At 45.3% G+C, this 27,555-nt stretch overlaps 1 protein-coding gene across 2 annotated transcripts in view; it reads left to right on the forward strand.

The window, feature by feature from the left end:
• Positions 1-27,555, forward strand: part of MAB21L3 (mab-21 like 3) — a 94,291-nt gene that overhangs the window by 3,722 nt on the left and 63,014 nt on the right. Inside the window, exons 3-4 of one of the 2 annotated variants that reach the window (XM_086948293.1) lie at positions 13,699-13,839; positions 18,623-18,694. In XM_086948293.1, coding sequence (XP_086804419.1) covers positions 13,699-13,839; positions 18,623-18,694 — 213 coding nt within the window. The remainder of the gene's footprint in view (positions 1-13,698; positions 13,840-18,622; positions 18,695-27,555) is intronic. The other variant, XM_086948292.1, reaches the window with a different exon arrangement.

The raw sequence follows: 27,555 nt of genomic DNA on the forward strand, positions 1-27,555 counted from the left end.
TTTGAGAGCGACCGGCGGACCACCATTTTGCCCGGTATAGGGAGCAAGTGGGAGTTGGGCAGTGGAAGGGCAGAAGAGTACAACGTGTCAATGTGTAGCAAGCGCCTAAGTTTGTCCCAAGCCCAAGTCGTTGTGGTGAGGGGGAGTATGTCATGTGGTTCTCGGGGGAGGCCTTTGGGAAGAACCGAGTTCAGAGGCACCGGGAGCACCGCGTCGGCTTCGGGTTTCAAATGTTGGATCCTGGCATCCGGATGGTACCAAGGGAGGGCATACGAGCACTGAGCGACTAGGTAGTAAAGGTAGAAATCTGGGACCCCAAAGTCGCCTTTCTCGTAAGGTAGGGTCAGCGTGCGCCAGGCCAGTCGTGGACGTTTCCCCCCCCCCACACCAATCTCAACAGGGCAGTGCGCAATTGGGTAAAAAAACCTTGGTGAGAGGGATTGGTATGTTATTGAAGAGGTATAAAAACCTGGGTAGAACCACCATCTTGACAATGGCTATACGCCCGGCCATTGATAAAGGGAGGCGGAGCCATCTGTCGGTGTTATCTTCCAGAAAATCAAGAGCGTTGCCGTAGTTCAGGCGAATAATGGACACGGTGTTGAGATGGACAGGGATCCCAAGGTATTTAACAGAGTCCTCACACCACTCCAACGGGAGGGAGCAAGGCCACCGCGCAGTGGCGGGGGTGAGTGGAAATAGTTGCGATTTGTGCCAATTTACCTTAAGGCCCGAGTGTTCGCCAAAGCGCGTAATTTCAGACAGCAGGGGTTGTAGATTGGTCTCCAGAGTACGGACGTATAGAACCATGTCGTCTACATAGAGTGAGACCAAGAGAGGCCGGTGCAGAATTGGAGCCCTCTGTGGAGATGTTTCTCCTGGAAGTGACGAACCAGGGGGTCCATCGCCAAAATAAAAAGTAAGGGGGATAAGGGGCACCCTTGTCGGGTACCTCTGGAAAGAGTGAATCTTTCGGTGATGGTGCCATTAAGGCGAATACGGGCCGTGGGTGCAGTGTATAGCAACTCCACAGTCGCGACAAACATTGCGGGCATGCCCATCCTTCGCATCACGTCCAAAAAAAAGGGCCACTCCAGAGTGTCAAAAGCTTTTTCGGTGTCTAAGAAGACCGCGGCAGCCGGGGTGGAGGGGTCTATTCTGTGCAGAACCGAAAAAATTGTGCGAAGGTTCAGCGATGTTGATCTCTGAGGGACAAAGCCAGAATGCACCGGCGAAATAATGGTGTTTACCAGCAGCGCAAGCCGCATCGCCAGAACTTTGGCCAGAATCTTATAGTCCAGGTTTAGAAGTGACAGAGGGCGGTAGGAACTGCAAACCGTGGGGTCGCGTCCTGGTTTGGGCAACAAAACTATGACCGCTTCGCGGAGCGTCGAAGGAAGAATACCAGACTCCAGGGCTTCGGCATATACTTCGACAAGTGTCTTAAGACAGACTTAAGACACACTTAAGACAAAATCCTAACTTAAGTCTGTCTTAAGTCTGTCTTAAGTCTGACTGAAGTCTGTCTTAAGTTTGTCTTAAGACAAAATCCTAACTTCTGTGAATACCAAAAGTATTACGTTTAGGATTTTGTCTTAAGTTAGTTCTGTGAATCGGTCCCTGTGTGTCTGTTTCTTCCGGTCTGTTTGTCCCTATCTTTCTACTTCTGTTTCTCCCTGTCTGTCCCTGTTTGCCCCAATCTGTCTTGTGTTTATTTGTGAGGCCTGCTCAGCAGAAGCTATCTGCCTCTTGCAGCTGCAGCAGTGACGCCATCTTGGTTCCAGTCCTGTTGAGGCAGGTTCTAGTATTTTACACAAATAAGGTCGCTCTATTTTATTAGATCTGGCTTTGCGTGGAATCCTAGCGGTGTTTACAATGCCCCGGTTCATGTTCACCCACTTGGCATGCACTGCCACAGCTCTGCCAAGACCCAGAGGCTTTTTGCTCACAGTCATGTCACCTTCAACAGTTGTTGACTCTGCGTGGGTGTGGTTTGTGTCTCACAGGCTTCAAAGGGTATTACATGCGGGCCCTGGAGCAGGCACGCTGGTCAGACTGAGCAGAGCAGTTTCTGTGGTGATTTTAGGGCACATATAAGTGCTTGGCTGTTGTAGCGTCCCCCCCTCAGCCCAGGAGCATCTAACAGACCACGCGGCACACAGAGCTCTGGTTTGCACATCTTTATTCTTCAGTATGCAACCGTGAACTGACGCACTGCGTCACAGACTTCATGAACTACACCCAGCCACACCCATCAGATTACGGGATACTTGTAAGCAGTCTGCCGACGACCACTAGAGTCTTCATGCACATAAACACAGGACACAACATCTCCCTCTTGTTAAATATAAAGTACAAACAAATGTATATACATAACAACTCCTCGATGATTCGTCGAGGGGCTCGTATCAGCCTTCCACATCTAGTTGTATGAGATAGAAGAGGGTGCATGCATCTGGCTTCTCTGGAGAACAGTCGGATGCTTGACTTGGGCACTCAGGTGGACTTACCTCACTCGCAAGGTCTGGAGCTGACAAACATCATGGCACAGGCTTTAAGTGTGACGAGTCTCTGGTTATGGATTTTCCTGGTCGTTGAGCAGCTATGATATGTCCTTTGCTTGGATCACTGACAAAATATCGACAGACAGAATATCGAGTTTGTATCTACAAACAGGTAAGTACAAAAATATCGAGTACAAAATATCGTTTACAAAAATATAGTTTATAAAAATATCGACTTTATAAAAAACAGTGTTAAATTAAATTAATATAAAAAATTAATTACTAAAATATACTTAAAAATACTTAAATTAACTTATAATAATTAAATAATTGATGAAATTAATAAAAAAAATTACTATCATATTTGTTAAAACATATATATATAGTAACATAATATAATTCAATAATATCCAATATTATTACCGTACGATAGCAGAAGTGTAAAAAATACTATTCCCACTCCAGTGAGTGCAACAGTAGGGAAAGCGTTGGATAGCGTAGGGGTAAAAATTACTATTCCAACTCCAAATAGTGCAACAGTAAGGAAAGCGTTGGATAGCGTAGGGGTTAAAATTACTATTCCCACTCCAGTGAGTGCAACAGTAGGGAAAGCGTTGGATAGCGCAGGGGTAAAAATTACTATTCCCACGCCAAATAGTGCAACAGTAGGGAAAGCGGTGGATAGCGTAGGGGTTAAAATTACTATTCCCACTCCAGTGAGTGCAACAGTAGGGAAAGCGTTGGATAGCGTAGGGGTAAAAATTACTATTCCCACTCCAATGAGTGCAACAGTAGGAAAAGCGTTGGATAGCATAGTGGTAAAAATTACTATTCCCACTCTAGAGAGTGCAATAGTAGGGAAATTAAATACTTCATATATTATTTCAATAAATATAAATTAATATCTATAAAAAATTAATTAAAAGTAATTACCAATTTAATATAATATAATAATTAATCAATTAAAATTACAAATTAAAATTAATTATTACAATTATTTACCTATTAATACAAATTAATTACAAATTAACAATTAATATTTTAACATTTAAATTCAAATTAAATACAATTAAATAAATTTATTTATTTAATTAATTATAAATAAATTACTTCCCACCCTATTCCCCTATAAAACCACAACCCACCACAGAAAGTAAATTATTAAAATTAACATATTTAGCAATTAATCAATTAAGTAAAATTAATTGCCAATTAAAATTTAATTAATTACCAAATATAAATTAATTAATAATTATTAAAAATGAATACCAATAAATAATTTTACATATTTAATTAATTATAATTAAATTACTTCCCCCCCTATTCCCCTATACACCCACAACCCGCTACAGAAAATAAATTAGTAAAATTAACATAATTAACAATTAATCAATTAATTAATATTTATTGCCAAATAAAATTTAATTAATTACCAAATATAAATTAATTAACAATTAATTAAAAATGAATACCAATAAATAAATTTACATATTTAATTAATTATAATTAAATTACTTCCCACCCTATTCCCCTATAAACCCACAACCCGCTACAGAATTAAATTACGCAAAAATTAAAAAAACAAATGTCATTATTAAAATAAATTATAACATAAATACACACTTTTCACACATATAATAACATAAAAAGCACTATAAAATATTCAATATTATTAAAAATTCGATAATTTTCATAACCTATATTATATACTTCGATATTTTACCTGTCTATATTTTTAACATTCAATATTATATTACTTACCTTAAAAACGATATTTTTGATGTCTATATTCTGTCCAGTCGATATTTTGTCCATTCAATATTTAAAACTCGATATTATGTCCATTCGATATTTTGTAGTTGATATTTTGACTGTTTACCCCTTTGCTTGCCACAACTCTTAGCAGTGTCCGTCTTGTGTGTCTGGTTTTGCTTAACAAGAACTCAGTCTCCTTCCTCGAAAGCTGTGTCTCGAGCATGTTGGCCCTTGTCGGCATAGGTCTTCATTTTGCATTTGTGAGAGGTGTCAGTGACATTAATCTCATCAGGGTCTATAGACCAACTGGTGGTCCATTGAGGTATCTGCACTCCCAGAGCTTTCCTGAACCACAAGGCAGCAGGACGTTCTCTTGTCGTGCAATAAGGAGTGAAGCAGTAGACACAAAGGGCTGGGTGCAGAGCAAATATGAGGTCGATGCCTTTCAGCGCAGCACGCTGAACCACCCTTTTCAAAGTACTCATAAATTGTTCCACGATGCCAGAGAAGGGAACTTTTCTGATGTTTGCTGTTCAAACAATAAAGAAAGTCTTTGAACTCTCTGCATATGAAGTGGACTGTTGCCAGATTTGAGAATGGAGAGAAACCTCCATGTTGTGAAAATGTCATCCAGCCTTTCGAAGACTGTGTCATGTGTGGTTGATGATAAGTCTTCCACCATAGAGAGACCTGAGTACTCATTGAGAACTACCATAAGATGGTGTCCGTTGTTGAGAGGTCAAGAGAAATCAACATCCAAGCTTGCTTAGGTAGCTCAGCCATGTTCAATGGGTGTTGAGTCTTTTTGGGGGACAGGCAGTTCCACAGATGACAAGCTTTAAGCTCCCTTTGAACTCGTTTGTCAAGACGCTGGAAGCACACTCAATCCCTGAGGGCTCTTTTAGTTGCAGCAATGCCACGATGACCTTCAGGTGCCAGTTCAACAACTTGTTGCCTCAGGCTTTCAGGGAAAACTGTTCTTACGCCTCTTAGTATGACACCATCATGGGTAACAGAAAGTTCTTCCCAAACATTCTTGAATTTCTGGTACTCAACATCATCTGTAAGAGATCAAAGACTGTTTCCTTTAGGATTGTGTTGTAATGATTTCCTTGTGTTGAAGCGTATCGTCAGTATGAGTAGCTGTAAGAATCTGTTCACTAGAAAGAGCTGTAGGCACACTTGACTTTACCATGAAATTGATGTGGGCTTCAGTCGCTTTGGACTTTGTGCTATGACGCTGTAGCAGCAGTAGTGAAAAATAGTCTCCGGGGTTTTGATCCTTCCCCAGTTTGTTCACAATAGTGTAATCATACTCCTGCTGACACAACGCTTATCTCTCAGAGTGAGGGCACATCTTAGTTTTCCGATTTCCGAATATGGTGAACAATGCTTCATGATCTGTGACAAGGGTGAAATGCTTTCTGTACAGAAACATATGGAAGTGTTCACACTCCCACACTACAGTCAAGCTTTCTTTTTCCGGTTGAGAATAAGCACGTTCATTCTGAGATAGACTCTGGCTAGCATAGACCACTTTGTGTCTCTGAGCAGCTACTTGTCCAAAATGTTGGGCGTAAGGATCGCTCCCAGTCTCGCCGGGTTTGCATCTACTACAATCTCTGTATGCAATTTCAGATCCAAGTAAGCCATTTTGGTTGCATTTTCTATTGCATGTTTTATTTTCTTAAAAATTCAGTCCATTCACATGACCATTCAAACGGAAAATCTTGCTTTATTAGTTCCCATAGAGGGGCACTCACTATGGCAAAGACACAAATGTACCTGGAGTGGTAGCTGTCCATGCTTAAGAAGGATCACAGTATGGCCACATCTTCTGGAGGGCAAGTCGATGATCACACTTTTACCTTTTCTGGGTCAAGAGTCATCCCTGTTTCAGAGAAAATATGAACAAACAATTTAATTTTTTTTTGTCAAATTCACACATTTCAGCATTTAGCGTGAGACCTGCATCAACAAACAGACAGCATACTTGTGTGATTGCTTTGTCATGTTCCTTTTGTGTAGCCCCAAATACCAGTATGTCATCACTGTAGTTAAAAACATGTGTTACAGGTTGAATTACTTGAGAAATTACATCTTGAAAGATTTCTACAGCCGATGACTCACCAAAATGGAGTCTTTCATATACATGAACAAACCAATATGCATTGAAAAAGTAGTAATGTACCTGCAGTTTTTTTTCAGTTCAAATTGATGGTAACTTTTGTTCAGATCATGGGGGGAAAAGAATTTGGCACCATTCAACTGTGTGATCATGTCTGCAATTTGTGGACCTGGATGTCTTTCTCTTTCGATTGCTTTGTTGGACCTTCGCAAATCAACACAAATGTGCACTTTACCTCCACTGTCCTTTTTTGACACCACCACAATGGGTGAAACCCATGGTGTCGGACCAGTAGATCGCTTGATGATGTCATGGTTTAACAGTGTCTTTAGGTCTTTTCCCATGTCTAATTGTAAGTGAAAAGCAATTCAACGGTGTCGCTTTGCAACAGGGCAAATATCTTCAATAATGTGAATATGTACCTTCATTGTCTTAAGTTTCCCAAGTCCATGGAACAATGTGGGAAATTGACTCACTATTTCAGAATGGGCATTCAAGTTTTAATTAATAGAAATCCGTCCCATGTCAGCAGCAGTGTCAAAACTTAATAGGCATGCACTCAACGAAGTACCCAGGAGTACATGAATCTGGCGCTTGCACTGTTGTTTTCTTGTGTCGCATGGTTGCCACAAAGGATCCTTTACTCCGCAAGGGTGTAGAAGCTGCCCAGCTATACACCTTGGTTCATGACAGTGCGAGACTTGGTAGCAGAGACAGTTCTTTGTACTTTTCTGCCGGTGTGATGTTTATTGGCACACCACTGTCTATAATGAAAGTTATAGGCAGCCATTCACATTGAATGTGATTTTAGGACAATTTCCAAAGGAACTTTGGTGCTTCATGCAGTGATTCTTTTCAGACTTGTGTCTTTCCTTGCAGGCCGCCAATCCAACATGCACACTTACCTCATGATCGCACATCCATTTTCCTCATCGTCACTCGATGATGACATCATTGAACCGTTGTATGATGAATTTGATAACAATTGACTTTGTTTCTGCTCCACTTGCCTTAGTCAATGGTGCCGTTGGGCCTTGTGGGAATTACTAGAGTGCTTCCAGAACTTTCTGGCATCGATCTTCTCATCTCTTTGTGATGCACCAAGTTTCTCTTTTGCTTTGCAACCTTATGAAATGGTTTTGCTTCCTGCAGCCTTTGCATATTTGGCCGATAGCAGGACATTTACCTTCATGTGGAAAGGAGAATCCACAGTGGAAACACAATTTATTTTTCTTCTGAGACATCACTTGGTGGGCCTCTGCCTTGCGTTTCTGCTTACTTTTCATGCTCAGTGCGGATTCATTTTAGTTTGTTCTCGCTTCGATATGAGCAGCTTGCTGATCGGCACGTCCCTCTGGTCTTGCAGCCATGAGTCCTTTCTCGAAACCGAGCGTCTCTCTCAGCATGTGTCATAGAATGTGTCGGAAAGGCAACCATAAATAACTCTAAGACGCGTGACTTCTTCATCTTTGAATTAATTGAACTTCCAGTGCTTTATGGGCGTACTAAGTCTCTTAACAAACTCATCCATCATCTCACCAGGTTGCTGTCTTGCTTGGTTGAAAGTGTACCGTTCATAGTTCAGCATTGGATTAAACTTGGTCTCCGACGTCTTCTTGATTTGACAGTATGATATTTCACCAGCTTGTGATATCTTCTTTATCACCTCCTTTACTCCGTCACCTGCAAGGTTCTTCAAGTATTTGATGATCTTTTTGACATCTGCTTCTCTATCACATCTATGAAGTCATCAATCTTTTCATTCCAGGCAGTCCATCTGTTCCCAATATTCAGCTTTTAGGTGGTATCGAATGGAGGTGGGGGTTTCAGGAACACAGAGGCATCGTATTTTGTGCTGTTTCCGACTGACATTGAGAGTGTGTTAGGTTCTGGCAGTGTTTGATCTTCAGCATTACTTGGCCTGATAGTACCTCTGCAAGCACCTGCCTGCTCACTGGTGCTCGGGTCGTCTCGCCCGAGCTGAGGTTGGCGGGCACCATCTTCCCTCTTTTGTGAGTAATGATTTTGCTTCTTTCATGTGTTCTTCACCACGCTCGACTTTATGCATTATACCTGGCTGTTGCTGCTTCTTTCTACCTGGTTATCGCAGGCTTTAGCGCTTCTGCTTTGTATTGATGCTGGCTGTGTGTTATGCTGCGGTGCAGTATCTCTTGTTTGAGCGTTCCAGTAGATTTTTGGTCGACTCACTGACTGGGCTCCTTTATAGGACCTTCACCTTCTTCGAGGGCCTCTCAAAAGCTGGAGTTGCACTATGACTCCACATACGCCAAATGTAGACCACTTCTTGAGGCGCAAATGGCACACAAGAGCAGTATGCTGGACCACGGACACTGTCAGGGAGAGCAGTCTTGTATCGTTGGGGGGCACGTATTCCCTATCTCGTCGCCAGTTGTAGCATTCTCTCCAGTCCCGGAGCATGTAACAGACCATGCTACACACGGAGCTCTGGTTTGCACATCCTTATTCTTCAGCATGCGCCGTTAACTGAACGCACAGTGCCACAAACTTTATTTACTACACCCAGCCACACCCTTCAGCTTATGTAATACTTGTAAGGAGTCTGCCGAGGATCACTTCCATAGAAGTTGATTGTAAGACATACTGTCAAAGTTTCCCATAAATAGGCACGACCTGATCTGATAATAGTCTTACTTCTTCAGTTGGCAGACTTGCTGTGTCAGCATATGATGTATACCCACCCAATATGGCCTAGACATCCCCGTCATTACTTGAGGGACCCATTCCAATGTTTTGAACTACATGGGTGAACTGACCACCAAACCATGCTTGATGTTCTAGATATCCTAGCGGGACTTCTGAATGGTGATAGGGGCTCATAATTACCTGGTGGAGAAGCAGCGCGCTATGTATGAAACTTCCCAGTATAGGGATCTACAGCATCAAACTCCACACATGAGCAGAATATTTCATAAAGGGATACTGCATGTACATTTACAAAGAAAATGACCCTACACTCTACCTACACCACAAGTCACAGCAAACCCACTTGTCAAAACCCACTTGCATGCATGCTTTTCAACACATGATCACTCAGCAAACACACAACCGAAATATGGGATCTGCTGAGTAGCGATGTACACAACGTCCTCTTCATCACAGAGACCTGGCTCAACACCTAATTTTCTCCCGACATCACCACAGCAATTCCAGAAGGATACTTGATCTCTCAAAAGGACCGTCTTAACAAGCAAGGAGGAGGACTCGCTATCATCTACAAGGACTCCATCAAATGCACAACATCCATAAAGAATGCCACCTCATACATGAAACACATGCAGCTCGAGCTGCAAATCTCTGAAAACTTCACCCTGATCTGAACCCTCACCTACCGACCACCTGGACCCAGAGCAACCTTTACCAACTACTTCACCATCTACTTCTGAGCCAACATTCTGCTTGGTGACCTCAGCTTTCACCTGAAAGACCAAAACAACACCTGCTTCACAGCCCTCCTCGAAAGCTTGAGCAACATCAGACTCACCTAGCTCATCTCAGACGCAACACATTGCAGGACACACAGTGGACCCCATCGTCACAACAATCAACAGCATTAAATACAACACCACTCAAATGGACTTACCACTCCATCTTCCACTTCCAAATTAACACACATCACATCATCACTCCTACCAAGTTCAGCATTCTAAGGTGCAGCTGGGGCAAAATGACAGAGTGGACTGGCTCAACGCCCTCAGCACAGATCAACTTAGCCCCACTACGCTGATCAACATCATTCAATCACAAGACATCACCATCATCTCCTACGTTGATGACACCCAACTCAACCTCTCTCTGATGGACAAGACAACCACCAGGAGGACAACTTCACCAACTGCATGACCATGGTGGCAGACTGGATGCGTACGAACTGCCTGTAGCTCAACTTCGACAAGATGGAAGTACTGGTCTTCAGCAACAAGACCTCCCCATGGGAGTTCACTTGGTGTCAGTCAGAGCTAGGACCAACGCCACACCCACAGATCACAAAAGAAATCTAGGGATCATCCTAGACACCAAGCTGAACATGACGACTCAAGTCAACGCAGTGTGCAGGTCCTGGTTCCACACCTTATGCATGTATGAAAGATCTTCAAATGGGTGCCTCAGAACACCAGATGGACCGTCATGCAAGCACTCATCACCCTTAGGCTGGACTACAGCAAAACTCACTAGGCCAGAATTTCGAAACAACTCCTAAACAGACTCCAGACCATCTAGAAGACCGCTGAAAGACTCATACTCGACCTCCCGTGCTGCACCCACGTCACACCACACCTCAGGGAGCTGCACTGGCTCCTCATTCACAAGGGCAGCCAATTCAAACTTCTCACGCACACATACAAAGCCCTACACAACACAGGACCGAAATACCTAAACACTTTTACTAACTCACCAGGCACCTACGCTCTGTCTCACTCTCACTTGCACATAGTCCCTTGCGAAACTTGAGGTCGCTCATTCTCCTACATCGCACCCTAGAATGGACCCACCTCTCTCAACACGTCAGAGCCTCCTCCTCAATTCTTGAGTCTCACAAGAAGCTGAGGATCTGGCTCTTCATATAAGCACCTTGGGGACCACACACCTACACACCTACCTGCCCAAGTGCCTGGATACCCTCTTGGGTAAATAGTGAGCTATACTAATAAATATAACATAACATCAACACAGTCTCAGACTAGCGAAGATTTGACAATAATCTACAGCAGGGACCAGGTTCATGGGTAATTGACTGATTAGGCTGCCTCAGATTGTGTGTTTAGTCACTGGTGTGTAGCTTCTTTGGATGCTGATCTTGCTACTTCTAGCATTCCCATAGTGTGCATATCTATCTTCTTTTCTGTTCCGATCACTTCGATACTCTTTTGGGCACTCACTTCTTCTACTTCCAGTCTCAAGCTCCTTGGAGCCCCTTATGGGCCTGTAGGTGCTGTGTAATCACACATTTGCTATTCATTTCTAGTGATTCTATCATCCTTTGGTCTAGTTTGCACCTCACTCTACCATTGAGAAGGGCTTGTCTGGCATTATCATTGATACTTTTCGGGGCTGCCTCAAGGAATCGTGCAATTACAGCTTCTCGGGGCCTTGAAATAGGCCTGGGCTGCTCCCGTGAATGGAAAAATAATAAAGCAGACACCAGGCCCTTGAGTTCCCATAGTTAGGGTCGAGACTCTTCACCGAACGGGAAATATGCTTTACATTGCGGTGATTACACTGCGATGCAACGCACAACGACTTGCGCTGGATGGCGCTATAGCCTAAGGAATAGTAAGATTTACTATTCCAACATCTTCCCTACTGTCCGTAGGCTGTATTGGAATAGTAAATCTTATTATTCCTAAGTCCAGCGCCCTCCAGTGCAAGTCGTTGTAACAACTTGCGTTGTAAAAACTGAGATGTTACATACCGCAATCATTTTGATCGCGTTGTAACATCACATATTCTCACCAAACACTGTACTCGAAATTGGCCAATAAGGGGATCCTTGGGAGACCAGTGACTGTCCCTGTTATTGTGTTCCAGTCGGCCTACCCTTCTCTTATATTTTATATTCTCATGGTAAGCAGGCATGAAAACTGCAGCCTCTGTGGGCAGCGATGAAGTCGCCTGTATTTCTCAAAAGTTGTGATGCTCCCTGACAAACCTTGTAACTGGTGCCTCTGGGATACTGGAATTGTCTGTGTCTCTGCTATGCTATCTGAGTCCTTAGCTGCAGATACCTGGACCTCAGTATGTGGCCCTCTTCTCCCCCCTCCTTTCAACTGGCCTGGAAGTGTGCAAGGCAATGGCTGGTGGTTGCATCTTTGAACGAGCGAAGGGGGGTGGGACCAGCTATGGGTGGTTGTGAGGGTTGAGATTATTGTCCTTCTGTTAGTTGCCCTTAAGGGCCTTATGTTTGACAATGACATCCAGGCACCAGGAGTAAGTTACAAGCTTAGTAGCCTCTTGTGCACTGAGTTTTGTTGAGCTCTAGATCTGTGGTGCACACAGGGCACAGGGGCCCTCCTCTTCCCACAGGTTATTTCATCTCACAGCTATACAAAGGCCCTCCCTTCTCTTTCTCCATAGTTCAGACATGCTTCTCTCCTGCTTGCATGCTTGGCACTGTCTCTCATTATATATCTGAGCAGTGTCCTCCAGGCATGTTGCCTCATATTTAAACAATAAAGCTGTATTGAGTTTTTTAGGGATTTCGGATAGTAAGGGCGCTCTGCCTAAGGTTCAACGTTAAAGAATCACTGGAAAATGAGTAGGTAAATAGTGCGTAAAGAGCGAACGGAGAAGCCCTTAACCGTTCATACAGAAAATCAAAGGATTTCCACGACATATAGAACAGCAATGCTCTCGCAACCACAAATTAGAGTATAGCTCCAAAACTTCATGTATAACAAGATAAATGATATTGTAACAGAAATAAAAATAAACAGATGCAGATCCTTGTGTGTTATCCTTGTGGGTAGGTTGTTTAATGAGTCCACAACCGTAGCAACGGTCCACAATCAGCCGACACGTGTTTCGTCGTGTTATGTTGAGTCAACACGACTCTTCAGGGCTTGTGGTACGACCCACGTGTTGGTAGGTCGAAAATGAAAAAGGGGTTGTTTTTCAGGTGGAAAGTTCAGTATTTACAAATTATCGTCATCTAGTCAAAATTATAATCATTGGCTCTGATTCTAGATCAAAGGAGAAGTTTCTCTGTGTGTAGTCTTACCGCCAGGTATAGCGGCCGTTCGCAAAATTCGTACTTAATACGTGTGCGTATTAAACGGTACCGGGAGGGGATCCAAATCTTGATACAGCACTGCAGTTAGGTTAGACGTTCAAACGATTTATGCGAAAGAAAGGTATCCCTCCTCTTGTGTTTCCCGGTCGCCGTGTTCCGAGAGACGGACGACGAAACACGTGTCGGCTGATTGTGGACCGTTGCTACGGTTGTGGACTCATTAAACAACCTACCCACAAGGATAACACACAAGGATCTGCATCTGTTTATATTTATTTCTGTTACAATATCATTTATCTTGTTATACATGAAGTTTTGGAGCTATACTCTAATTTGTGGTTGCGAGAGCATTACTGTTCATATTTGAACAATGACTACCACCATGTCTTCTATGGTCAACATCTCGCTTTCACACATGTGGGCAGTGAAGTCTCTTTCACCCCTCTCCCAGCTCCAGCGAGCGCCTCTTTACTCTTCCCTGACATCCAGTGACTCCAGTTGCTTCATCGTCCATCACTGACGTCTGCTTCTTCTGTCCGCAGGTTGATTTGAGGCACCGAGTGGTTTCCAAGATGGTGGAGGAGGTGCAGAAGATGATGCAGCAGCTCACCGAGGGGATCAGCATCAAAGATTCCCGCTTCCAATCCATCTCCAACGCCGGAATCCACAATGACAATATCAAGGTAGGGTCCACAGCGCAGAAACCTGAACCTCTGAAGTCCAGCCTCCCCGGACCACGCCTGGGTGCGCTTTGACGGCCTCCTATCGGAAGCTCCAGATGCGCTCCCTGGAGCTTCACCTGCCAGGGTTCAGGGATGACGAGTAGCTGGGAGACATTCCAAGCCTATCCCATCCACCCCTCTATCTGCGGTACTTGACCCAGGCTCCCAGCCTCCAGGGTGTGGCCCCTTCTGCTAGAGACAACCGTGAACTGGTGGTCAGACTGGCTCAGATCAGGCGAGGGAATCCTTGCACGGATCGACCAGGACCTCACAAAACAGATTCATCCACCCCTGTAAATATGTAGCGTCTAAAGTGGTCTTTGTGGTGCTAAACACCTTCCTGTCGATGGTCAGGTCCTGAGAGGGGATGATTCATATGGAACCCACCAAGAGATTTAGATAGGAAAGTCACCTTTAAGATGAGTCTATTACTCTAAATCCAACCCCTCTATCTCAGTATCAGCACCCTCCTGGCAGCAGACAAAAGAAAAACACTGATTGGATCATTTTTAGGTCTCATCTAGGAGAGCTGCAGCAGCCTATGGGAGACCTCATGTTAACAACACAAACAAACACACATACAATATAAAAGATTGGGTTTCTGGTCAGCTCTCTTCAGCCATTGCTGTTGGCATTCATTTACTAGTTTCTATTGGCTGGGCGGGCTGCCCTTAAAGTTGTGGCATTTTGTGGAAGGTTACATGGTGTTTTAAATAGTCCCTTGTGCTGATGACTCCCCTTGCTGTCTCTGTGCTGATGCCTCCTTCGCTGAATCTCTGCCTCACGCTCCACTGAAGGATATGGCTCTACGTTCATCTGCTGCCTCCGCCACTGACAACTATCTAACACTGGCACACACACAAGCCTTGGGCATTGACAATGCTTGTTAAATTGTTTCAGAAGCAAGGAAAGAGCTAAACCTTTCCAAGATGGTTAGTGTGCATGTGGCCTCATTCACAGTCATCTTGTAATGGATTTTTTTACATGGTGGCCACCACGCGTGTCTCCACATACAGTCATTACAATATGGCTGCTGTTGTGCATGCACGTGTATATTCTGTGAACATCTGGGGCAAAGCCAACAGGTCAGCACTCCGTAGAAAAGCTGAGACCTGTTGGCTTTGCCAATGCTTGTTTATGACTGGAACTGCTGAGTCTGCACATCTGCAAGGGCAAGAGGGTTTCCCCATCATATGATTTATGTCTGCATTGGGGTGTAAAGCCTGTCACATCTGCCTGGACCTGTATTAGGTGGCGGTGGCGGCTTGGTCGTTGGAGATGGTTAGAACTTCCAGCTGACAGACTCTTTACCCGTCTTACACGGCCCCTACTCCCACTGAGGTCTTGCTATACCCTGAAATAATTGAGTTTTTAGTGATTATAAAGACCATCAAAGATTGGATTTGCAGAGTTCAAACGACAGAGGATTCCGGAACTGAGGACCTTGGGGGCCTCCGCTGGGGTCGTTTGTAGGGAGGCACCTTTGGGTGCTGAAGATCTGGAGGCCACAGAGGACCCTGCTTACATTGTACGTAAACTTTGCTTCTGTTACCAGATACCCCAGTGCAAGTCTGTGCAGATGTTAGATTGTTCGGCTGTGGGGTTTAAATGCAACTCATTCCTGCCCTGGAGCCAGTGCAGAGCTCTCCTGGCTGTGCCTCATCTACAGTATGTGCAAAAAGGGTGGGTAACCCAATAAACCCTTGCGGGCTTTGGCAGATAATGTATAAACAAAGGATGCCAGCAAGGGATTTTATTTACAACTAATATGCAGCAAAGTGTATCTGTATTTCTAGTTTAAGATTCAGACTGAAAACATCAGTCGCTGTATACATTCGAGTATTCAATATCTCCTCAAAGAAGAGGGTCTAGCTACCACACTAGCTTATGTAAAGAAGAAAAGCAACAAAGGGACGTTTTTATATAAAAAAAATATTGTTATTTACTTTCATATAAAATCATAAGGGTTCTTAATCAGTCATGAGCATTAATCAGACAATGCACATCTAATGTACAAGGAATACATCAATTTCTCCTGTAATACAAAAGAAAAAAGTCGAAACTGTTACAAAGAAAACAATGACTTCTAATTTGATAAAAGTAAGTCACTGGAAGCAGATGCCATACAAGCAGAAGTGGTATTTATATTTTGTTATGTTTTGCCAAACATGACATCCTAAGATTGTCATATAATTCACTTTAAAAGCACCTCTCATTTTGTAGTAGGAGAAAGAAAGTAAACGCCAGTCCCATGTTAAAAGAATAAGCAGCAACTTATCTGAAGACATAGCCTAACATTTGACCTCTATCATTGTGCACTGCAAATTTGACAAGATAAACAAAATGTAAAGGCATCCTTATTGCTTGGACTTTCCCAACCTACCAAAAAAGAGTCTTGTGACCTGCCAGTGGGTCATGACCATAGTTTGGGAAACACTGTCTTAACTTGCCTCTTTTCGTTTTATGGCCTATTAAACACATTGTCTAATTGTTTGCTGTTTATAAAGGCCATGAAAGAGTGCCTCCTGTATGTATTATCATTGCAGCCCAGGGTTCGCTCCGCTTCCGGAGGCCATTTTTACATTGCTTACTGTCCTCGCACTAGGGGGCCGCCTCCTCTTTGTTGTAGTGGTTGTCGTAAGGAGCTTGCAGTCATCCGATTCCTTTTGGACATCAGATAAATCCAGACTGAGTAGTCCCCTTGCCAGGTTTTAGGTCTCGCCTAGCGTTTCAGCATGCATGTGCTGCTCGCTCTGCGAGGCTTCTTGTAATCGGGATATTTCAGAAGTGGAGTTTAATCCCCGCCCATCTTTTTGATTGGCTTGCATCATCGTTAATGGTAAACACTGGCTTCCGATTGAAAATGAGGCTTCTTTGTTACCGCCCTGTCTCCTTTTGGGACGGCCCATCCGGACTGGATCTTTTATTTGCGGCGTTATACAGTCTCCTTTAATTAGTCAGTAAGCACTTTTTTCCAGCTTGAGGCGGGCCCGGGCTATTTATATATATCTGCGCCAGCCGTGCCTCTCCACGGGGTCATCAGGTTCCCTGCCACTAAGCGACGTGCCTCGTTCCCGTTTTATTTATATAAACGCGCATTATAGTAGGCCGCTGAGCTGTCCCTCACATGGCGGGCGCTGCCAAAGTAAGTCAAGGTCATTCCCCAGGAGCACATAAAGGTCGCCAGCTCCTGGCGATACAGGGGGGCTCAGGTGGTTATGTGACCCTTCACTCGTGTGTTCCACTGCGAAGCAAGAGAGGCTCCCTGTCCGGGCACGAGGTGATGAGCCGGTCCGTGGGGAGGGAGGTGACGTATGTCAATAGTTTTTGCTAATTTGATTTCCTCTGGATCCAGACGGGCACGGAGTGGTATGTAAATAGTGATTCTGAGGAACACAGGAGCGGTGTCTGTACTTTGTGATGTTTCTATTCATATGTGGCTCCCAAATCGCCTCACACATGCTACTGTTAACGGTTAGTGTCACACAAAAGAAGCCACAGATAGGTCTGCTAACGGTTGGGTTGCCACAAGCTTTTCCTCGCGACTCAGTTCCCCTGCTCTGCTGTGCACTGCTGTCTCAAGGACACCAGAATGCGCTGCTATCAGGTCTCGGACTCGTACAGGTGCACGTCTGCTTGCACTCTTCCTTCCTTTACCCGATCTCCCATCCCTAACTGTCCGCGACCCCAATGGCATGCCCGTGCGTTCCTAGCGGGCCGATACATATCCCTATTCCAGTTTCTAGCTGCTGATCTGTGTGTGCCTGTTTTTGTTTTTTAAAAACTTTTTTTGGTAAGGAGCGCCGCCTACTGATGAGAGGGGGCTAGGGGGGCGTTGGCCTTTGCGAGTAACGTGATTGTGAACCTCTAGCTTGCTTCTGTATAACAAGCATTTTCAATGCAATAGGTCTCGCATTTACGTAAATTTAAGATATTGTCATTGTAAATGACAATGCCTTTTATTTATGTTTTAAAAATGGAAATAAAAATAAAAGGCTTTGTAATTTATAATGTCGATAGCTCAAACTCGCGTAAATGCGAGACTTATTGCATTGCAAATGCTTGTTTCTTAACCTCCTCCACACACTCCAATAGAAGGCGTGTTCTATTCCGTCTCTCACCGCCTGCCAAGGACTACATGTACCCGAGCACGAGAGCCAGTGGGAGAAGCGGGAAAAGGAGGTGCATTAAGAGAGAAAAGAGAGATTTGGACTCCAGACTCTGCTCATTTCTTCTGGGTCAAGGCGTTCTGCAGGTTTATAAACCACAAACTGGTATTCAGAATTCATTGCCCGTTGAATAGTAACTCTTGCTTTTATTTACGTAAATACATATATTCAGGTATGAGCATCAATACATAATTTCATGGTGCATAAACAGTTTAAAATCTTTTGCAACTTCTGTATGGTTGTAGTACATGCCCCCTTTTGGTCTGTTGTATGTATTTGATGTGGGGGGCCCTGTGTTCCCCTGTAGAGCTGCTGTTCTCTTCTTCAGGGTGTTAACCCTGGGGGATGTGGGGTGGGGTTGGTAATGGGACGAATGATGGTACCTGCTGCTTCCTAGGCCACCTCCCTTCTCTGGCTCTGGTACTCCCCTCCGCCCTCCCTCACCTCAGTCGCCACCGGCGGTGTCCCTTTTGTCTCACATCCGACAGACCAAGACTTACTCCCAGGACATTCTTCCTCTATCTCATACTGCCTGTGTCTTATCTTTGCTTTCTCTCTCCATTTGCTGCTCACAGGATTCTCCAGATCTAGTGGCCAAGTGGACTTCCCTCCTGTGTGGAAAGCGCCTACTTCACCCCTCCATCCAGGTACGGAGTGGAAGCCTCTTGCGGGATTGACTATCCTTCTCCCAGAGTCACCTCCCCTTTGTGATTCTATCCAGTGCATGCCCGGTCTCCTCCACACCCATCTAGCCTCACCCCTCATAAACTGTCCCTTTAACGAGGTCCCTGCCAAGGTCCCGCCCCATTACTTCCTACTTCACCCAGACCGCTGATGTAACACCCCTCCTCCACCCTCTTCGCTGTCCTTTTCCTGATCCCTGATCTGCACTGTTTCATAATTACCATCCTGTCTTATCAAGACAGACACATATTATACTCATAAAAATGCTAACATTATTTAGCAATCAAAATATTGTAGCTAAAATATAAACTACCAAAAGGTTTTGAAGGTGAGTGTATATATAGGTAAGTATAAGTTTAATATTTGAACTCCACATCTGCAATCCTTGAAGATATGTATATAATCAAACTACATAAATCTGCCCTTAAGTATTGTAAATCCATAATGACCTACATATATTTACCTCCTCCATATTGTGGTGGTAGATCTTCAGGGTGATATCTTGGTGGCGGGATAGTTAAAACCCAATATTCTGGTAGTGTTCCATAGCTTTCCTCTCTGCCCTGGTTTACAAGGACAAGCTCCAGGGGGTGTGATGGCAAGAAAGGGAGGCCTGTGTCTGTCCCTGGATCTTCTAAACATTAGTAGGAAGTCATTGATGGAAGGAGCATGTATTGTTGTTGGGTGAAGAGACCTGGCAAATCCAACTCAGGTTGCTTAAGCATTTTGATACGCATCTGCTGTGTAGGAAAAACAGTGATGCACTGTTTCTAGGCCGCCCTGAGGATCTGTTTAAGAGATAGCAGCAGGCTCCACCAGCGGTGGAAGCATTGGCCCTGAATCTGCCTCGATCCTCTTAATCCGCATGAGCACTTTCAGAGCCACGTTGGCTCCAGGTCAAAGATCCTCTTTTAAATCTCTTTGTATCCCCTTTAGAGCAGTACAGAAGATAGGTCCTGTCTTTTAGCAAAGAAAATGTAAACATGATGTGCCTCCTAGAGCCTTGCGCTCCTCGAAGGCTAATCTTCTTTGCATCCCTAACTATTACAGACTTAGATCTGGTGGGTAGGTCTTTTCGGTAAGATCCGCACAACTTTGGAACAGCCTGCCACCTTCACTGAGAGCACTTCAGGATCTGTTCTTGTTCTGCCACCTTCTCTGAGAGGACTTCAGGATCTGTTCTTGTCCTGCCAGCTTCACTGAGAGCACTTCAGGATCTGTTTTTGTTCTGCCACATTCTCTGAGAGCACTTCAGGATCCGTTCTTGTTCTGCCACCTTCACTGAGAGCACTCCAGGATCTGTTCTTATTCTGCCACCTTCTCTGAGAGCACTTCAGGATCTGTTCTTGTCCTGCCAGCTTCTCTGAGAGCACTTCAAGATCTGTTCTTGTTCTGCCACCTTCTCTGAGAGCACTTCAGGATCTGTTCTTGTTCTGCCACCTTCTCTGAGAGCACTTCAGGACCTGTTCTTGTTCTGCCACCTTCTCTGAGAGCACTTCAGGATCTGTTCTTGTCCTGCCAGCTTCTCTGAGAGCACTTCAAGATCTGTTCTTGTTCTGCCACCTTCTCTGAGAGCACTTCAGGATCTGTTCTTGTCCTGCCACCTTCTCTGAGAGCACTTCAGGGTCTGTTCTTGTTCTGCTACCTTCTCTGATAGCACTTCAGGATATGTTCTTGTCCTGACACCTTCACTGAGAGCACTTCAGGATCTGTTCTTGTTCTGCCACCGTCTCTGAGAGCACTTCAGGATCTGTTCTTGTCCTGCCAGCTTCTCTGAGAGCACTTCAAGATCTGTTCTTGTTCTGCCACCTTCTATAAGAGCACTTCAGGATCTGTTCTTGTCATGCCACCTTCACTGAGAGCACTTCAGGATCTGTTCTTGTTCTGCCACCTACTCTGAGAGCATTTCAGGATCTGTCCTCCACACCTGGTGCATGCGCATACCGGTGCCAGGGGGGACACGTGTTTATTGGTGCTGTGTAGCAAGTTATGGCTTTACATTTTGACTGCACCAGACGGTGGTACCACCTACACGGATCATGAGCATCCAGGCACCAGACTCCAGGGTGCAAGAGCATAATGGTGCTGTGCGGTACGGGTATATATGTACTGGGGGCAGGTGGGCACTTAGCACAATGTGTGCTCACACCCAGAGGGCTCACAGGCAATTGAGCACAAATGATTTTCACAATGAGAGGGCTCCGGGGCAGTTCAGCAGCACGGGGACTCACACCCACTGGGCCCCAGGGCAGTTCAGTAGCGCGTGGGCTCGCAACCCCTGGGCTGCTCAGCAGCGCAGGGGCTCACACCCACAGGGCTCCCACCCACAGGGCTCCCGGGCAGTTTAGAAGCACCACCCTCTGGTTCATCACTGCCACCCTCTGGTTCATCACTGCCACCCTCTGGTTCACCACTGCCACCCTCTGCTTCATCACTGCTACCCTCTGGTTCACCACTGCCACCCTCTTGCTCTGCCACCTTCTCTCAGAGCACTTCAGGATCTGTCCTTGTTCTGCCACCATCTCTGAGAGCACTTCAGAATCTGTTTTTGTTCTCCCACATTCTCTGAGAGCACTTCAGCATCTGTTCTTGTTCTGCCACCTTCTCTGAGAGCACTTCAGGATCTATTCTTGTCCTGCCACCTTCTCTGAGAGCACTTCAGGATCTGTTTTTGTTCTCCCACATTCTCTGAGAGCACTTCAGCATCTGTTCTTGTTCTGCCACCTTCTCTGAGAGCACTTCAGGATCTGTTCTTGTTCTGCTACCTTCTTTGAGAGCACTTCAGTATATGTTGTTGTCCTGCCAACTTCTCTGAGAGCACTTCAGGATCTGTTCTCGTCCTGCCACCTTCTCTGAGAGCACTTCAGGATCTGTTTTTGTTCTCCCACATTCTCTGAGAGCACTTCAGCATCTGTTCTTGTTCTGCCACCTTCTCTGAGAGCACTTCAGCATCTGTTCTTGTTCTGCTACCTTCTCTGAGAGCACTTCAGGATATGTTGTTGTCCTGCCACCTTCACTGAGAGCACTTCAGGATCTATTCTTGTCCTGCCAGCTTCTCTGAGAGCACTTCAAGATCTGTTCTTGTTCTGCCACCTTCTCTAAGAGCACTTCAGGATCTGTTCTTGTCCTGCCACCTTCACTGAGAGCACTTCAGGATCTGTTCTTGTTCTGAAACCTTCTCTGAGAGCACTTCAGGATCTGTTCTTGTTCTGCCACCTTACTGAGAGCACTTCAGGACCTGTTCTTGTTCTGCCACCTTCTCTGAGAGCACTTTGGGATCTGTTCTTGTCCTGCCAGCTTCTCTGAGAGCACTTCAAGATCTGTTCTTGTTCTGCCACTTCTCTGAGAGGACTTCAGGATCTGTTTTTGTTCTGAGAGCACTTCAGGACCTATTCTTGTTCTGCCATCTTCTCTGAGAGCACTTCAGGATCTGTTCTTGTTCTACCACCTTCTCTGAGAGCACTTCAGGATCTGTTCTTGTTCTTCCACCTTCTCTGAGAGCATTTCAGGATCTGTCCTTGTTCTGCCACCTTCTCTGAGAGGACTTCAGGATCTGTTTTTGTTCTGAGAGCACTTCAGGACCTGTTCTTGTTCTGCCACCTTCTCTGAGAGCATATCAGGATCTGTTCCTGTTCTGCCACCTTCTCTGAGAGCACTTCAGGATCTGTTATTGTTCTGCCACCTTCTCTGAGAGCATTTCAGGATCTGTCCTTGTTTTGCCACCGTCTCCGAGAGCACTTCAGGATCTGTTTTTGTTCTGCCAAATTCTCTGAGGGCACTTCAGGATCTGTTCTTGTTCTGCCACCGTCTCTGAGAGCACTTCAGGATCTGTTCTTGTTTTCCCACCTTTTCTGAGAGCATTTCAGGATCTGTTCTCATCCTGCCACCTTCTCTGAGAGCACTTCAGGATCTGTTATCGTCATGCCACCATCTATGAGAGCACGTCAGCACCTGTTCTTGTCCTGCCACCTTCTCAGAGAGCACTTCAGGATCTGTTCTTGTCCTACCACCTTCTCTGAGAGCACTTCAGGATCTGTTCTTGTTCTGCCAGCTTCTCTGAGAGCACTTCAGGATCTGTTCTTGTTCTGCCAGCTTCTCAGAACACTTCAGGATCTGTTCTTGTTCTGCCACCTTCTCTGAGAGCACTTCAGGATCTGTTCTTGTTCTGCCACCTTCTCTGAGAGCACTTCAGGATCTGTTCTTGGTCTGCCACCTTCTCTGAGAGCACTTCAGCATCTGTTCTTGTTCTGAGAGCACTTCAGGACCTGTTCTTGGTCTGCCACTTTTTTGTGAGAGCTCTTCAGGATCTGTTCCTGTTCTGCCACAGTCTCTGAGAGCACTGCAGGATCCGTTCTTGTTCTGCCACCTTCTCTGAGAGCACTTCAGGATCTGTTCTTGATCTGCCATCTTCTCTGAGAGCACGTCAGGATCTGTTTTTGTTCTGCCACCTTCTCTGAGAGCACTTCAGAGTCTGTTCTTGTTCTGCCACCTTTTCTGAGAGCACTTCAGGGTCTGTTCTTGGTCTGCCACTTTTTTGTGAGAGCTCTTCAGGATCTGTTCTTGTTCTGCCACAGTCTCTGAGAGCACTGCAGGATCCGTTCTTGTTCTGCCACCTTCTCTGAGAGCACTTCAGGACCTGTTCTTGGTCTGCCACTTTTTTGTGAGAGCTCATCAGGATCTGTTCTTGTTCTGCCACAGTCTCTGAGAGCACTGCAGGATCCGTTCTTGTTCTGCCACTTTCTCTGAGAGCACTTCAGGATCTGTTCTTGGTTTGCCACCTTCTCTGAGAGCACGTCAGGATCTGTTCTTGTTCTACCACCTTCTCTGAGAGGACTTCAGGATCTGTTCTTGTTCTGAGAGCACTTCAGGATCTGTTCTTGTACTGCCACCTTCTCTGAGAGCACTTCAGGATCTGTTCTTGGTCTGCCAACTTCTCTGAGAGCACTTCAGGATCTGTTCTTGTTCTGCCACCTTCTCTGAGAGCACTTCAGGATCTGTTGTTGTTCTGCCACCTTCTCTGAGAGCACTTCAGCATCTGTTCTTGTTCTGAGAGCACTTCAGGACCTGTTCTTGTTCTGCCATCTTCTCTGAGAGCACTTCAGGATCTGTTCTTGATCTACCACCTTCTCTGAGAGCACTTCAGGGTCTGTTCTTGTTCTTCCACCTTCTCTGAGAGCATTTCAGGATCTGTCCTTGTTCTGCCACCTTCTCTGAGAGGACTTCAGGATCTGTTTTTGTTCTGAGAGCACTTCAGGACCTGTTCTTGTTCTGCCACCTTCTCTGAGAGCATATCAGGATCTGTTCCTGTTCTGCCACCTTCTCTGAGAGCACTTCAGGATCTGTTATTGTTCTGCCACCTTCTCTGAGAGCATTTCAGGATCTGTCCTTGTTTTGCCACCGTCTCCGAGAGCACTTCAGGATCTGTTTTTGTTCTGCCAAATTCTCTGAGGGCACTTCAGGATCTGTTCTTGTACTGCCACCGTCTCTGAGAGCACTTCAGGATCTGTTCTTGTTTTGCCACCTTTTCTGAGAGCATTTCAGGATCTGTTCTCATCCTGCCACCTTCTCTGAGAGCACTTCAGGATCTGTTATCGTCATGCCACCTTCTATGAGAGCACTTCAGGATCTGTTCTTGTCCTACCACCTTCTCTGAGAGCACTTCAGGATCTGTTCTTGTTCTGCCAGCTTCTCTGAGAGCACTTCAGGATCTGTTCTTGTTCTGCCAGCTTCTCAGAACACTTCAGGATCTGTTCTTGTTCTGCCACCTTCTCTGAGAGCACTTCAGGATCTGTTCTTGTTCTGCCACCTTCTCTGAGAGCACTTCAGGATCTGTTCTTGGTCTGCCACCTTCTCTGAGAGCACTTCAGCATCTGTTCTTGTTCTGAGAGCACTTCAGGATCTGTTTTTGTTCTGCCAAATTCTCTGAGGGCACTTCAGGATCTGTTCTTGTACTGCCACCGTCTCTGAGAGCACTTCAGGATCTGTTCTTGTTTTGCCACCTTTTCTGAGAGCATTTCAGGATCTGTTCTCATCCTGCCACCTTCTCTGAGAGCACTTCAGGATCTGTTATCGTCATGCCACCTTCTATGAGAGCACTTCAGGATCTGTTCTTGTCCTACCACCTTCTCTGAGAGCACTGCAGGATCCGTTCTTGTTCTGCCACCTTCTCTGAGAGCACGTCAGGATCTGTTCCTGTTCTGCCACAGTCTCTGAGAGCACTGCAGGATCTGTTCTTGTTCTGCCACCTTCTCTGAGAGCACTTCAGAGTCTGTTCTTGTTCTGCCACCATTTCTGAGAGCACTTCAGGGTCTGTTCTTGGTCTGCCACTTTTTTGTGAGAGCTCTTCAGGATCTGTTCTTGTTCTGCCACAGTCTCTGAGAGCACTTCAGGATCTGTTCTTGATCTGCCACCTTCTCTGAGAGCACGTCAGGATCTGTTCTTGTTCTACCACCTTCTCTGAGAGGACTTCAGGATCTGTTCTTGTTCTGAGAGCACTTCAGGATCTGTTCTTGTACTGCCACCTTCTCTGAGAGCACTTCAGGATCTGTTCTTGGTCTGCCAACTTCTCTGAGAGCACTTCAGGATCTGTTCTTGTTCTGCCACCTTCTCTGAGAGCACTTCAGGATCTGTTGTTGTTCTGCCACCTTCTCTGAGAGCACTTCAGGATCTGTTATTGTTCTGCCACCTTCTCTGAGAGCACTTCAGGATCTGTTCTTGTTCTGCCACCGTCTCTGACAGCACTTCAGGACCTGTTCTTGTTCTGCCACCTTCTCTGAGAGCACTTCAGGGTCTGTTCTTGTCCAGGAAGGCATTGAAAACCTGCTTATTTCCCATGTAATGCTTGTAGAGGCTTACTTTCTAGGTCTGGATCTCTTGAGAATGTGCACCCTCCTACCTCATCCTGTGTCGTTGTTTAACCCCTCTCGTCCCATCCCTCATTGCTGCTTGGCTCTCGCCCCCTTCTTCATTGTTAATTGCCCCTTCCAACTTCCAGCCCCACCCAGCATTGCTGCTTGACCCCTCCCACCATATCCGCGTTGTTCCTTGTACCCTCACACCTGAACCCATATTGTTGCTTGCCACCTCCCACCTTTCTGTCCCACCTTAAAAAAACAAGCATTGGAAAAGTCAATAGGTTTTGACTATGTGAACTGTTGGCTTTGCACAAAAACAATGAACTCTCCCCCCATCATTAAAGTGCTGTGACGTGTTTAGTGGTTTTTTATTGCTGGTGGGAGGCATCTGAAACCTGTATGTTGCATGCCTTCCCTCTGATATGCCTCCTAACCCGCGATCCTGCAATCTTCTTTTTTTTTAAACTTAAAGCCATGCACAGCCACTTCTTTGTAAGATGGATAAAAACATGACAGAGCCGAAAGATGCATGGGCAAGACCTACTGGCTTTGACAATGCTTGTTCTCTACTCCCATTGCTCTTGAGCTATTCACAGCTCATCATTGAAATGAAACTCCCAATTTGAATCCAAGAATGCTGGCAGCAGGCAGCTTCAGCTCGTCTGGGGGACCAGTGTGGCCAGCTGTGAGGGACAAAGGCCCCTCCCCCACACCAAAAACGTGTTTATTTTGCTTCTCAAACAACCACCTGAGGGACATGAGGAGTTATACCACTTGCTGTGCCTTCTCAGCCTGTCCATTGTCATTCTGTGAATCAATGGGGCTGGCGTTGTGGCTCAGACCAACTCTCACCTCAAACTGCAGCAGCCTCTCGAGTTATGTCTCAGCTTAAAAATCAGCTGAGGCATGTGGAGCAGTCTGTGCTTAATTTGAGCTGGTGGTTTCCGGTGTTCTGCACCAGCACTCATTTATCAGCATTGGCCCTTTTGACATTCTACCACATGGTGGCGCTGTCTGTCAAATTTTGAGATAAGCAACAGCAGTATATAATAAGTCAATATACATTAACAAGCATTTGCAATGCAATAGGGCTCGCATTAGGGAAGTTTGAGCTATTGTTATTGTAAATGACAAATTTTGTATTTATGTTTTGTTTTTGAAAACAGCGAAATTAATAGCTTTGTCATTTACAATGCCAATAGTTATAACTTTCGCAAATGTGACACCTAAAGCATTTGTAATGCAATATGTGTTGTATTTAAGTGACTTACATGTATTGATATTACAAATAAAAATGGCTTTTATTTTTTTTTAATAATGAATACTTAAATAAAAGTTATTGTAATTTATAATGGCAATAGCTTAAACTTTTGTAAATAACTTATGTGAAGATTATGTTCAGTGTATTTTATTGTGACGAAAAATCCTTGAACAGAAGTGATATATTAACATCTTTTTGTTACATTTGTCATAAAGCTTGAAACAATGAGAGAACATATTTGAACCAGTTGTTGTTGAGTGGTTGCACAGATTGATGCTGTGGTGGCGTCGAGTGATGTTGTGATGGCGAACGAGTGATGCTGTGGCGTTCAGTGAGGCCGACGATTAACAGAGTACTGGGGATGTAGTGCCTTGTGGGGGTTGTATGGCACTGGAGGGATCCAGCCGGATGTCGCACGGAGGCAGGAGTCTGTCTTCGGGATTCTCTCATTTCTGAGAGTGCTGCAGGAGTGAGGCGGTGCGGGCAGTATGCGGGCCCCCCCTCGGCAGGAGATGTGCGGGGGAGGGCGCATCCTGCATCAAGTGGTTTGGGCAGCAGTAGTGAACGAGTAGGAAAAGCTGGCAGGGGGGCTAAGTACAAAGTGGAGGGGGTGATTAGCCAACAAGGGGAGGGGGGGGAATATCACCTGTGAGGCTATTTGTGCTCCTTGGTCCAGAGAGGGCTGGCGCGCTCCAGGGGAAGGTGCCAG

This window comes from Lissotriton vulgaris, unplaced genomic scaffold, assembly GCF_964263255.1.
Source record: "Lissotriton vulgaris unplaced genomic scaffold, aLisVul1.2 SCAFFOLD_655, whole genome shotgun sequence".
Classification (NCBI taxonomy): Eukaryota; Metazoa; Chordata; class Amphibia; order Caudata; family Salamandridae; genus Lissotriton; species Lissotriton vulgaris.